This window comes from Pseudorca crassidens, chromosome 20 (genome assembly GCF_039906515.1).
Source record: "Pseudorca crassidens isolate mPseCra1 chromosome 20, mPseCra1.hap1, whole genome shotgun sequence".
Lineage (NCBI taxonomy): Eukaryota > Metazoa > Chordata > Mammalia > Artiodactyla > Delphinidae > Pseudorca > Pseudorca crassidens.
Window position 1 is genome coordinate 1,934,444 of NC_090315.1, and position 14,077 is coordinate 1,948,520.

General features: G+C 50.7%; 1 protein-coding gene and 1 non-coding gene across 2 annotated transcripts; both read left to right on the top strand.

Annotated features, from left to right (window-relative positions):
• The first annotated feature begins 2,199 nt into the window (after nt 1-2,199).
• TRNAV-CAC (transfer RNA valine (anticodon CAC)) lies at nt 2,200-2,272 on the top strand. Its single transcript has one exon. It is a non-coding gene; the product is annotated as a tRNA-Val (tRNA).
• A 2,410-nt stretch (nt 2,273-4,682) lies between these two features.
• Nucleotides 4,683-10,593, top strand: LOC137215637 (zinc finger protein 304-like). Its single transcript, XM_067721149.1, is given in 4 exon segments — nt 4,683-5,040; nt 7,047-7,173; nt 8,364-9,941; nt 9,944-10,593. Coding segments are annotated over 4 exon segments (1,773 nt in total). The 5' UTR covers nt 4,683-5,010; the 3' UTR covers nt 9,982-10,593.
• Nucleotides 10,594-14,077: the final 3,484 nt, after the last annotated feature.

Below are 14,077 nucleotides of genomic sequence, written 5' to 3' on the forward strand. Positions count from 1 at the left end.
TATTGTAAGTTAATATGGAACCAATCTGTGTCGAGTTCATTCACTCTGTCTCCCTCCCTGCTTACCTCCCTAGGTAAGTTATAAGTGATTGTTATAACATCTATATCAGCTCTGTCTGCAGTATCACTACTCTTTGTAAGTCCTTGTAATGCAAGAGATAACATCAATTTTGGAGTATTTGTGTGTAAATTTTGCTCACTTTGAAATAAATGAAGAAAATCTAATGTATTTGTGGTTAGGGAATGTTTCTTGCCATTCCAGTAAACAAAGAATGTTTGAGTCCCTCCCTGGTGGTCTAGTGGTTAAGACTCCATCCTCCCGATTCAGGGGGCCTGGGTTCATCCCTGGTCAGGGAACTAGGTCCCACATGCTGCAGCTAAGAGCCCACATGCCGTAACTAAAGATCCCGCATGCCACAACGAAGATCCTGCATGCAGCAATGACTAAGGGCCGGCACAGACAAATAAATAAATAATTAAAAATATTAAAAAAAAAAAAAAAGAATGTTCAAATCCCACGTGAGGTTCACCTTGAACCCACGTGCCGAGACTAGAAGCCAGCCTAAACCCAGATTGGGACTTGAACCCACGGTCTCTTTTTTCGGCTGTGCCGCCCGGCATGGGGATCCTAGTTCCCCAACATGGGATCAAAGCCACACCCCCTGTAGTGAAAGCGTGGAATCTTAACCAGTGGACCGCCAGGGAAGTCCCAACCCCCAGTATTTTTTTTTTTAATTTATTTCTTGTACTTATTTATTTTTGGCTGTGTTGGGTCTCTGTTGATGGGCGCGGGCTTTCTCTAGCTGCGGTGAGTGGGGCTACTCTTCGTTGTGGTGCGTGGGCTTCTCATTGCGGTGACTTCTTTTGTTGGGGAGCATGGGCTCTAGGCGCGTGGGCTCAGTAGCTGTGGCTCACGGGCTCTAGAGCGGAGGCTCAGTAGTTGTGGCTCACGGGCTTAGTTGCTCCTCGGCATGTGGGATCTCTCCGGACCAGGGCTCGAACTCGTGTTCCCTGCATTGGCAGGCAGATTCTTAACCACTGCGCCACCAGGGAAGCCCCAACCCACCGTATTTTAACTGAGATGACACACCTGGTCTCAGGACTTAATGAAGCTCAGGTTCTTTATGTCTCATCGCAGAAAGAATTCAGCGAGATACAAAGTGATAGGTAAGAAATGGATTTATTTAGACATGTACATATTCCATAGATAGAATGCGGTCTGTCTCAAAAGGCGAGAACAGCCTTGGGAGAAACACACTCCACAGAGTGTGGGCCATCTCAGAAGGTGAGAGGCCCCGAAATATGGGGTGGTTAGTTTTTATGGGCCGGGTAATTTCATAGACTAATGAGTGGGAGGATTATTCCAAGTATTTCGGGGGAAGGGGTGGAGATTTCCAGGAATTGGGCTGCCACCCACTTTTTGACATTTTATGGTTGGCCTCAGAACTGTCATGGCGCTGGTGGGTGTGTCATTTAGCTAATGTATTACAGCGAGCACAAGATGAGTCTCAAGGCCCACTGGAAGTTGAATCTTCTGCCATCTTGGACCTAGTTGGTTCTAAGCAGTTTTTGTCATGTCCTATGTGTGTCATTTTTTTAAAGGTTGTGCCCTGCCCCCTTCCCTCCTGTTTCAGAGGGACCAGCATGTGCAAAGGCTTGGAGGCAAGCCTGCAGGCGGGCATTCAGGAAACCTGAATTGTGTGTGTTTCCTGGAGGAGCTAGAGCTTCAGATTTCTTTGTGGAAACTTCTGCTTTTATAATTTTGGCACCTGTTTTATTTTATTGTTTTGGCTGCGCTGTACAGCATGCAGGATCTTACTTCCCTGACCAGGGATCAAACCCGTGTGCCCTGCAGTGGAAGCGCAGAGTCTTAACCACTGGACCCCCAGGCAAGTCCCAGCACCTGTTTTAAAATAGCTAATAGCCATGTGAGTTCAATGTGGTAGGCAGAATCATGGTCCTCCAAAGATGCCCACATCCTAATCCTCAGAACCTGTTAATATGTTACCTGACATGGCCCGCTTTATGGACTAAGTTAAGGATCTTGAGATGGGAAGAATATCCAGGATTGTCTGGGTGAGTCCAGTATAATCACATGAGCCCTTGAAAGCAGAGAAACATAACACAAATTATTAAAAATTTCTGGATGTCATAAGTCTGACACTTGTGTCAGCTACTCTAAAATCAAGGAACCGGGACTTCCCTGGTGGTCCAGTGGCTAAGACCCTGCGCTCACAATGCAGGGGGCCCGGGTTCAACCCCTGGTCAGGGAACTAAATCCCACATGCCACAACTAAGAGTTCACACACCACAACTAAAGATCCCGCATGTAGCAACGAAAATACTGTGTGCTGCAACTAAGACCCGGTGCAGCCAAATAAATATTTAAATATTAAAACAAAAATCAAGGCATCAGCAGGACTGTGTTGCTTCTGGGGACTCTGGGGAAGAATGGGTTCCCTTGCCTTTCCAGACTCCATAGTCTGCCAGCATTCCTTGGTTTGTGGGTCTTTCTGTCTTCAAAGCCAGCAACGGCAACTTCTTTCTCACATTGCATCACCCTGACTCAATCTCTCTCCATCTCTACCGCCTCCCTCTTCCACTTTTAAGGACCCTTGTGATTACATTGTTTTTTCATCTCACCCTCCCAACCTCAGATAATCCAGAATGATCTCCACATTTCAAGGTCAGCTGATGATCAACCATAATTCCATCTATCATTTTAACTCCCCCTCGCCCTGTAACATAACATATTTACATACTCCAGAGATTAGGTCCTGGACATCTTGAGGGGAGGGGAAAGCATTAGTCTGCCTACCATGAGCATACTTAAAAAAAAAAAAAAAACATTAAACATTGCCTACCTGGCTACTTGTTAAGTCGAGAATGAGTAAAAATAATAAGAACTGGCAAAAAAAAAAAAAAAAAAAAGAATGAGTGCATTTCATATTCACATATTGAGGGATGGGGAAGTCATTCTGGCTTATACATGATTTGACTTTTTTATGCTAAAACAGCCTGTTTGTGGCCTATCAAAAACACATGGTACATCTGCTGTAATCATTAAAGAAAAGGGTGCATTGACCAGAGGTAAAGAATGTCCATGTTAAAAATAAAGTTTAGGGCTTCCCTGGTGGCGCAGTGGTTAAGAGTCCCCCTGCTGATGCAGGGGACATGGGTTCGTGCCCCGGTCCGGGAAGATCCCACATGCCGCGGAGCGGCTGGGCCTGTGAGCCATGGCCGCTGAGCCTGCGCTTCCGGAGCCTGTGCTCCGCAACGGGAGAGGCCACAACAGTGGGAGGCCCACGTACCGCAAAAAAAAAAATAAATAATAAAATAAATAAAATAAAGTTTAAATGCCTCCCTTCCTGGGATGCCAATGCTGGTATTCCTTCAATGATAAGACTAGCTTCTTCTCAAGGCCATATTGACTGTGTGCATGCTGACCTGTTTTTGTTTTTTTTTTAAAACCTTGAAGGAATGCATCCTTGACCTGTCTGATGTTCTTTGTTCTGACAAGATATAAAAATGTGCCATGATTCAGTGGAGCAGTTCAGAGTTATCTGAGAGGCTGTCTTCTGGGCTATAGTCCTCAGTTTGGCTCAAATAAAACTGTCTTCTATCCCTAGTAGAGATTGTTCATTGATTACTTCCAGCGACAGTGTCAACAAGCTCAACAAGCATTCTGTAGACAGGCATCTCTTACTTGCTCTCCCTGGCAGTGTATGTAAGTGCCTTGGGATGATGCTGCTGGTGACGATAAGGACAATAACAATACTAGCTCTCTCATATATGTAGCACCACGTGCCTGGCCCTGTGCTAAGCACTTTTTTTTTTTTTTTTTTTTTTGCCGTACGTGGGCCTCTCACTGTTGTGGCCTCTCCCGTTGCGGAGCACAGGCTCCGGAAGCGTAGGCTCAGCGGCCATGGCTCACGGGCCCAGCCGCTCCGCGGCATGTGGGATCTTCCCAGACCGGGGCACGAACCCGTGTCCCCTGCATCGGCAGGCGGACTCTCAACCACTGCGCCACCAGGGAAGCCCAGCTAAGCACTTTTCATGTCACCTCTCATGAGGAAAGTTGTGGTATTTTCCAATTTTTGTCACAGGACTTTGAATTAGACCTGATTCTTTGAATTTAGAGCATCAGAATCTCCAGAAGGGCTTGTCAGGCTCATCCCTGTGGGGGGCGGGGACAAGAATTTGCATTTCTAGCCAGTTCCCCAGTGATGCTGATTCAGGGACCACCGTTTGGGGACCACTGAATTAGAGAGACATTTAAGGTTACTAAACAAAGTCTCCATGAGGAAGATAGTATTTTCACTTGACACCCTCAAAGGCAACAAGTGATTCCCCAGGGGCCTCCTCACGGCTGGTTGTCCGAGGCCCAGGACACGGGTCACTTGCTGGACAACAATCTCTGCGGGAGGAAACCTGGGAGCGGCCCCTTTAAAAGGAAGCAAAGACACGCTCCTGCCCGTCTTTTTTCTCAGCTCTCCATTTCCCAGCGCCCCTGTAGAGGTAGCTTGGCGTTGCCATGGAGAATGGAGAATGTGTGGGCGCCGCGCCGGGGGGTGGGGTGGAAATGCAGGACTGAAACTACATTGACCACAAGGCATCGGGGGCGGCAGGTTCTGGACCAATCACAGCCCAGAACAAGGGCTGTTTCCTGCTGCTCGGTCGGCGGGGGCGGAACTTCCTGCGTCGCCATTGTTGGCATTCCTTCTGCTGTTGACAGGTCGTTTTCCACTGCCCTTGGGGACCCGAGTGTTGGGTCGTGGCCGTTTTCCAGGCGCCTCCTCGGGACCCGGCCGAGGTGGACAGTGAGGAGGATGGGACCGGTCTCCAGGCTCCGTACGAGCCGCAGTGTCCTGTAACGTGGTGTCCTGCGTCCCCACGGTCCCTGGAGGCGGCGTTTACACCGTGGGGACAGAGGTCCCGCGTGCAACGGGCGGTGGGAGGCCCCCGGCCTGGGGCTGGGGGTGTAGGGAGCGGCAGAGCCCGCCTGGGTCTGATGGCGGTGGCGCTGAGGGGCCCGCTGCGGGTGAGTGGAGGGTCCCCGCAGCCCCCACTCACTCGGACCCCTACCCATGTGGCCCGGGACCCCCGACAGAGGGGAGGGGTTGCTCCCGGACTCTGCCCCTCCATCTTCGCTACTGGGACCCTGGGGTCACTGAAAGCCCAAGGTGCCGAGTCCTGGCCAGGTTTTTTGTGGAAACGTTCTCATTCTGGAATCCAGCGGGACAAGGCGTGCAAAGCAGTTTCAGGCACAGGGACCAGGATGTGCACATGCTTGGCGGTGAAGCTCAGTTGGGAGTGTTCAGGGAACTGAAGGTCTCCCTGTTGCCTGGTGGACAAGAGCTTGGTCTGTCACCTGAGGGTGGCGGGAGCCACGGAAGGTTTGGAGCAGAAGAGGGAGGTGATCTGACTCAGGTGTTCACAGGCTTCCTCGGGCTGCAGAGTGGAAAACAGACAGGAGAGTGAGAGTGAGGGAAGAGAAAAGGAGGCACACAAGGATGCTACCTTAATATAGCAGTGGCTTGGCCAGAGCGGTGACTGGAGTTGGGAGAAGTGGTTGGAGCTTGGATCTGTCTTTTAAGTTAAGCCAGCCTGATTTTAGGTGGAGGGGGGGGGGGAGAGAGAGAGAGAGAGAGCACAAGGAGGTGGGGATGTCCCCGTGGGTTTTTGGCCTCAGCGATTAGAAGGTGGAAGTGCTTCGTCTGAGATGGGGAAGTTGGTGGGTGGAGTGGTTTCAGGGAAGATCAGGAGGTGGATTTTGCATGTGGAAACTGAGATGTCCCAGAGACTTCTGAATGCAGGTCTGAGTTATGCTGAGGGATTCCACTTGGAGACATCCAGTTGGCAGTACCCAGCCTGTGAAGTGAGGTGGAACTCAGGTGCAGATTTAGGAGGGAGCGTCTTTAGGGCATGGTGATGGATGCCCCATGGGGGCAGCTGAGGACTGGGTGGCTCTTCGGGTACCTGGACAGGGGTGGTGGGTGTCACAAATTCAGGTGAAGGGAGGAGCACCCACAAAGGAAGGGGTGTGTGGGAGAGGAGGGTCCAGAAGGGGCCCCCGGTCGCTGGGGTGGAGGCTGAGGCATATTGTAGGTGGAGGTAGATGACAGCAGGACCGGGGCTGGTGGCTATTCACCTCTCTATGGCTCACCAGCCTTTCTTGGCGCCCTCTGTGGGGCCTGTGAGTTTCAGTTAGGATAGCAGTTTAGCTCAGTGGCAGGCAGGCAACTGGGAGTGTCGCAGGCCTGGGGTGGGAGGTGGTGGGCCTGGACTTTGAGTATACATTAGGAGAGAAGAATACAGTGGCAGGGGAGGTGACAGCATGCAGAAAGTCAGAGGCCAGGACATGCCAGAGATCCATGTCTGGCCTTGGTGGCTGAGAGTCAAAGGTAGGAATAGGCCCAGTTGCAGAAACAATGAAGGAAACTCTGGGTGCCACCCCTGGCAGTTGGAATTCTTTGAAGTCTGGGTCAGGAAGGGGTACTGGTTGACCTCACCAAGTAGCCAGGCTCTGGACACCATTTGCCCAGTGACATGTGGGATGGCTGGGAGATGCCCGTTGTGTGGGGTCTGGAGATGTGCAATACAAAGCCTGACGTGTGCATGCAGAGATGAGTCAGTGGACTGGAATCTGGTACTGGGGGCCCTGTGGGAGAAAGGGGGCCTCCGGTTTGGTGTTTCTGGGTGGCAGGATCTGGGGACCCAGGGGAATTACCTAGCAGGAGGAAGTGGGGCCCTACATGCCAGGCTAAGGGTTTAGATGGCATCTATCTGTCCACCTGCCTGCTCTTTGAAGGACAGTGACCGATGGGACATGAGGAGACAGCGGCACCCATGACGTTGCATCTGGGGGAAGTGGGTGACCTGGAGTGTTTGGGGAGGATGGTTTAGGGGTCAGAGACTGCCCACCACAGAGGTGGTATGATGCAGGGCGAAAGATCTAGGTCTGTATGGGCTCATCTGTGCACTGTTTTTTGTTCGTTTTTCTACCGTCCTTTGGTCTAGCTGACTTAATTGTCTTCATCATGGCAGGGCTGGGGGACCTTTGAGGACATTGCCGTGTACTTCTCTCAGGAGGAGTGGGGGCTCCTTGATGAGACTCAGAGGCACCTGTACTGTGATGTGATGCTGGAGAACTTGGCACTTGTGGCCTCACTGGGTAAGGCCCTCCCAGCCTCCTAGGCTCTGCCTTTCCTTTTCTCCCAGAAGCAGCTCTGTCTTCCCGCAGCTGAGCATGGGCACTGCTTCCTCCCCTGGACCACCTGCCTCGTGTTTGCCTGCTCCTTTCTCTGAGGAGCCCCAACACCTGATTCCGAAGCCTTCTGGGGAAGGGCTCAGGCTTCGGAGTCTCAATCCGGCTGCCTAAATTGTTCCGGATCGGTGGCACCTCTGTGCCTGGCTGTGCTGTGGACTGCAGACACCGACGTGGTCACTGCTTGTGGAGACGACTGGGCTGTTCCTGGGAGCCGCTCCTCAGGAGCTGATTTTGTAACACTGGGTTTTCTTCCCAGTTGCAAAGATGACACGAACTCCCTTTGGTCTGTCACCGGATAGGTTGCCCTGAGCTAGGCCACCCCCTCATCCGCTCTTTCTGCCAGGACTTGCATATTCCACGTCCTGTGTGGTTGCCCAACCACAGGAACAGGGCAAAGGGCCCTGGGTGCCCATGTCTGCAGCCACAGCAAGAGAGGCTGGGAAGGGGCCTGGCTCTGGTGAATGGGAGCTGGGGGCAGAGGCGACATTGTAATGGGCTCACATTATACTGGGTACTTCCCCTGTGTGCACTGGAGCTTGTTGCTGGAGCCAGTAGCCCCACCCGACCCCCACCTTCCTTCTTCATTGAGGACAGACCACCTATTTGCCATTTGTCTTTTGTACCTAGGCCCTGATGACGGACAGCCTCACTGCTCTGATCTCCATTTCTCCCCCATTCCCCGCCCTTCCTCCTTTTGCAGGGCTGTCCCAGGTTAGCCTACAGTCCATGTGTCATGACATGTGTGTGTATCTTCATGTAGACTCAGAGCACCAGGTTCCTTGCATTTTCCTGAGCTCGTGCACATGGCTCTGTGTCCTCTTTTCCTGGCAGAGCTCTCTCCTCTCCTGATGAAAGCTGAGGAATGAGTTGGAATCTCTGCTTCTCCTCCCAGCCTGAACCTCACCCATGTTCTCACAGGTGATGGGCCCTCGCTTTCTGTGGCCTTCCTGGGCCCAGTCCTGCACCACTGGCTCTACCTCACCCCAACTTGATCTACAGACTCATTCCTGAATGTGTCAGACACACATCTGTGAAGGGGCTGCCCTCTCCCAACAAAGCCTACATACATTTCACTGGCATTTCTCTGCTTTCAGATTATGGGTGTGGAGCAGAGGCTGAGGAGGCATCTTATGAGCAGAGTGTTTATGTAGCAGTGCTTCAGTCCAGGACCCCCAAGGCAGATCCATCCATCCAGAAGGCCAACACCTGTGATGTGCATGACCCAGTGTTAAAAGACATATTACACCTGGCTGAGCACCAGGGAATACAACCCAGGCAGAAACTGTACACGTGTGAGACATGTGGGAGAGGTTTCTGGCTCAGTGCGAACTCTCACAAGCACCAGAAGGAGCACAGTGAAGAGAAACCCTTCACATGCAGGGAGTGTGCTAAGGCTGTCCTGGACAGCCATGGCCTCCAGCCCCAGGCCACCTACGGAGAGGGGACATCACACAGAAGCACCGAGTGTAAGGAGGCCTTCCCACCCAGCTCCATTTGGCAGCAACAGCAGGGAGGCCACGCCTCACAGAAGCCCTTCAAATGCAGCGACTGCGGACAAGCCTTCCTGAAGGCCTTTGCACTCCTCAACCACCTGATCACTCACGCCAAAGAGAGACCCTTCAGGTGCCCAGCAGGTGGAAATGCCCCCATGGAGAGCTCAACTCTGTTTAATCACCGAAAAACTCACACTGGAGAAACATCCCATGTGTGTAAGGAATGTGGGAAGGTGTTCAGCCACCTGTTTAGCCTGAGGACGCATCAGAAAGTTCACACTGGAAAAGCGCATCTCAGTTGCAGTGAATGTGGTAAAGTCTTCACCCGCAAACACTCACTCACTCAGCACCAGAGAGTTCACACTGGAGAAAGGCCTTATGAGTGTGACCAGTGTGGGAAAGCCTTCACTCGTAGCTTCCACGTTGTTCGGCACCAGAAAGTTCACAACACAGAGAGGCCTTATGAGTGCAGACAGTGTCGGCGAGTCTTTAGCTGTATCTCCAACTTTGTCGAGCACCAGAAAATACATACCGGAGAAAGGCCTTATGAGTGCAGCGAATGCGGTAAAGCCTTCGTTAACACCTCCCATCTTGTCTGGCATCAGAAAGTTCACAACACAGAAAGGCCTTTTGAGTGCAGTGAATGTGGAAAAGCCTTCCAGCAAACCTCCAAACTTATTCTGCATCAAAGGAGTCATACTGGAGAAAGACCTTATAAGTGCAACCAATGTGGGAAAGCCTTCAGTTGCCCCTCCAACCTCATTCCACACCAGCGAATTCACACTGGAGAAAAGCCTTACAAGTGCTCCGAATGTGGGAAAGCCTTCAGTCAAAGCTCTGCCCTCATTCAGCATCAGAAAGTTCACACCAGAGAAAGGCCTTATGAGTGCACTGAATGCGGGAAAGCCTTCAGCTACAGCTCTAACCTTGTTAAGCACCAGAAAGTTCACACCGGAAAACGGCCTTATAAGTGCAGCCAGTGTGGGAAGGCCTTCAGCGAAAGCTCCATTCTCAGTCAGCACCAGAGAGTTCACACTGGAGAAAAGCCTTATGCGTGTAACAAATGCGGAAAAGCTTTCCGCTACAGCTCAAACCTCTCTAAGCACCAGAAGGGTCATACTGAAAAAGAGCCGTCTGAGTGCAGTGGACATAGGATCACCTTCAGCCAGAGCTCCAGCCTCCCTCAGCCCAGAAAGGTCACACCAAAGAAAGGCCTTAGGAATGTGGCAAGAGTAGATAAGCACTAGTGGGGACCTTCTCCTTGTTCCATAAAAGGACTCACTCTTGAGAAACTCCTATGAAAGGAACCTTTGTGAGGAAGCCATCAGCCAAAATTTGAAACTTGCGCATCCCACACCCCTACTGGGAGATTGGCTGTAGTGCCAGTGGTAAGTGGGAAGCTTGCAGGAGCTATGCAGCACTTTCTAACCTGTCCAGGTGCTTTGCCAGATTATGTCACTGCCAGGTGCCCTCTCACCTCTACCACTTGGCAGATCCCCACACCATGTGCCTGTCATCTCAACATACTCAGGGAATGCAGGCTTGTGTTCTCATTCCCTGGAGGGAGGCATAAACTTTGGGAGCCCATTGGGGTGGCCTCATTTTCCACCTCTCCCCTGTCCCCAGTGGCTCAGGTGTTGCCCTGACGTAGTTCTCTCCAGGAGGATCTGGAGTCTGACGATGTCCAGAGGAAGTTTCCTTCTTCATGGGCATTGTTGAGTCTACAGATGATGCCTGCAGTGAACTGGTCCAGCCTCCATATCACCCAGCCTTGGAACTGCCTGCCTGCAGAGTGTGATAATAAAGACCTTATTGCTGAAGCCATCTTTAATCCTGAGACTCCGTCCATTGTGTATGGGGAGAGATGGAGAACAGAATTGGGCTCTAATGGTGCCAAGAGAGGGAAGGGCTTTTGTGGGGGCCCAGACTTTGATAGTAGGATGGCAAGGAATAGCGTGCAGTCTAGTTTAATCTAATTTGCCTTGTAGCCCAAGGCCTCCTGGGACAGACTGAAGGTCTCTGGGCCAAATCTTATATCCTGGGTGCCAGGACTATTTGTTGGGCCCAGAGCTTTGGGGTTTAAGTACTGGTGTGGGAATCTCCAGCAATTCCTGCACAGCATTCCTGGGAATGTCCCACATCCCTCAAAAGTGTTGAGGGGAGGATGTCTCCTGGGACCTGCCCATGGGTCCAGTAAGGCCCCTGATGTCCAGAATCTGTAGGTAGGTATCTCTGGATTTAAGATCTACAGGGGCCAGGTAGAAGCATAAGTGGGTGTGGACACACTGGGTTTGAGCTCAGGAAGACTGTGACAAACGGAGATGTGGCCGATGCTGTGCCTGGGCCATGCACATCATACCCACTCACAAGAGCTGAGTGTGTTCAACATCAAGTGGGCAGCTTGAAATAGCCATGGTGGAATTTATACCACAGAAATTAGCAAACAATAGCTCTCGGGGAAAAAATAACACACCTGAGAAAACCTGATTTGTAGTGTTTGCCAAACTTGCTGACAGTGACCTTGGCCACAAGAGAGACTCAGCTGTACAGGGAAGTCCTGCATGCTCTTGCCTTGTCCTCCAGAACAAGTGCAATGCCACTTGAGGGGTGTAACCAGGGGTGAGGTGCTCACTGCCAGACAATAATCTTGAGGTGGTTTGGATTCCTACAGCCTCCCAGAGCTGCTCACTTCAAGGCCAACACTGCAAAGGCAGGAACCCTGGGACTGAGAAGGGAGGTCCTGCAGTCCAGGATTTTAGTGGCCCAGTCAGTATTCCAGGCGAGTGTGGTGGCCATTGGCCTTATCATCTCCTGTTTTCTGCTGCCACTGAGGCACAGCTGTCCCCAGGTACAGGGGTCAGAGACGGTGGAATCAACATATGGTTGCCCCATTTTCTGGTTTTCCAAGAGGAGTGAGAGATCCATGTTTTTATGTGGAGCCTTTAGGTTTTATAAAGGTTGAAAACTATTTCCCCCAAACTTCAAAGTTTATAGGTACAAATGCAAACTATATATATGGGTTCCATATGTGTTCCTGGACCAACACTTGTGACTCTTAGAAAATAAGCAAACCAGGCTTCAGGGAGCCCAAGAGTCCCTGGGGGTCCCCAGACACGAAGGCTTTTGGCCCAGTGTTTACTGCACAGCACGTAGCAGGGACAGTGGCACTGCTACTACTCCACTCAGGATGACTCTCTGTACCCCCCACCCCCAATCCTCTGCCAGTTCCCTGAAACTGACCATATGAGGGATGGCATTCCTGGCAGGCTTGTGGTCAGCCGAGCACGTGGCAGATGTGCCTGAGCTCTCCCCAGCATCCCAAGGTGTCAGGGAATCCCTGAACTCAGACCATCCCTTCTGAGTGTAATGATTGTCTTCCACCAACTTGGGAGGCTTGGGATCAGAGTTACATTCAGTTGGCAGTGAAAGCGACAAACCCTAACCACTAGACCACCAGGGACCTCCCACAGCCTAATTTTTAAAAATGGGCAAAAGTGACTTGAACACTCACTTCACTAAAGAAGATATCTGGATGGCAAATAAGCACGTGGCTTCCCTGTAAAATGTGTTATTTATTTAAAGCTCATGGCACCCCCATAGGCGTTCTAGAGATACTGAGCCGGTAAAGGACACAAAATCTGAGCTACACATCACAGCTGATAATTAGCTGTGTGCCACTGGACATATTACAAAGTCTCAGTTCCCCCTCTATGTAATAGATTATTTATTTATTTATTTATTGGCTGTGTTGTGTCTTTGTTGCTGTGCACGGGCTTTCTCGGGAAGTCCCGATTCCCCTATATTGAATTGATGGCTTTGGCAGAGGTGCAGGTGTGCAGATCCTCAGAAAGTCTGCATACTCTCACCCCACATGGACTCAGTCATCAAAGCAGACTCATGGGCTTCCCTGGTGGCGCAGTGGTTGGGAGTCCACCTGCCGATGCGGGGGACATGGGTTCGTGCCCCGGTCCAGGAAGATCCCACGTGCCGCAGAGCGGCTGGGCCCGTGAGCCATGGCTGCTGAGCCTGCGCGTCCGGAGCCTGTGCTCCGCAACTGGAGAGGCCACAACAGTGAGAGGCCCGCGTACCGCAAAAAAAAAAAAAGACTCATGACTGCTTGACAGAAAGGGCAGAGTCACTCCAGGCTGCCAGTCTCCCCCACTCTCTATTTCCTCATACCCAGTGTTCCTTTACCACTTAATATACCCACCTGGCTCTTACAGGAATACAAGAAGGTGACCCTGCCTTTCAGGGTCTGGTGTCCGGAGGACATGACTTCTAGCCCAGGAGAAGAGCTTCCTGTCATTGCGGCTGGAGGTGTGATGTGAAATATCGTCTAGAACAAGAAAGCAGCAGCCTCGCCTCCTGGATCACTGGTATGTTTTCAGAGTGCCCTCTCCCTTCCCTGGGTGAGCTCTTAGCAGCCAAATCAAAAGATTTGGAACATAGAATCTTTCAGCCTTTCCCAGGAGAGCAGATATGCAAAGTAGGATACACACTGGAAAGGAAGAAGTAAAAGTGTCTTTATTTGCAGATGACGTGATCCTGTATGTAAAAAAATCCCAAGGAATCCATTTTAAAAAGAAAACCTCTATAGTAAATAAGTTTAGCAAGGGGCAGGATAAAACCCAAAATATATTAGCAACAATCTGAAAATGAAATTCATGAAACAACTCCATTCACAGTACCTTAAAAAAGATTAAAATGGTAATAAATTTAACAAAAGAAGTGCAATACTTGTACTCTGAAAACTATAAAACAGTGCTAAGAGAAACTGCTGAGAGACATTCCATGTTCATGGATTAGAAGACTCAATGTGTGGGACTTCGCTGGTGGTACAGTGGTTAAGAATCTGCCTGCCAATGCAGGGCACACGGGTTTGAGCCCTGGTCCAGGAAGATCTCACATGCCGCAGAGCAACTAAGCCCGTGAGCCACAACTACTCAGCCCACACACCACAAGTACTGAAGCCCATGATCCACAACAAGAGAAGCCACTGCAATGAGAAGCCCGTGCACCACAACGAAGAATAGCCCCCACTCACCGCAACTAGAGGGAAAAAAAGCCCACATGGGGCAACTAAGACCCAACGCAGCCAAAAAACAAAACAAAAAAAAGACTCAATGTGTTAAAATGACAATACTCCCAAATTGATGCATAGATCCCATGCAATCCTTATCAAAACCACAGCTGACTTTTTTGGTAGAAACTAACATGCTCATCCTAAACTCATAGATACGCAAAAGACAACAGACAAAAGAATTTTGACAAGGATCAAAGTTGGATTTACCTTACCTAATTTCAAAAGTTTCTAT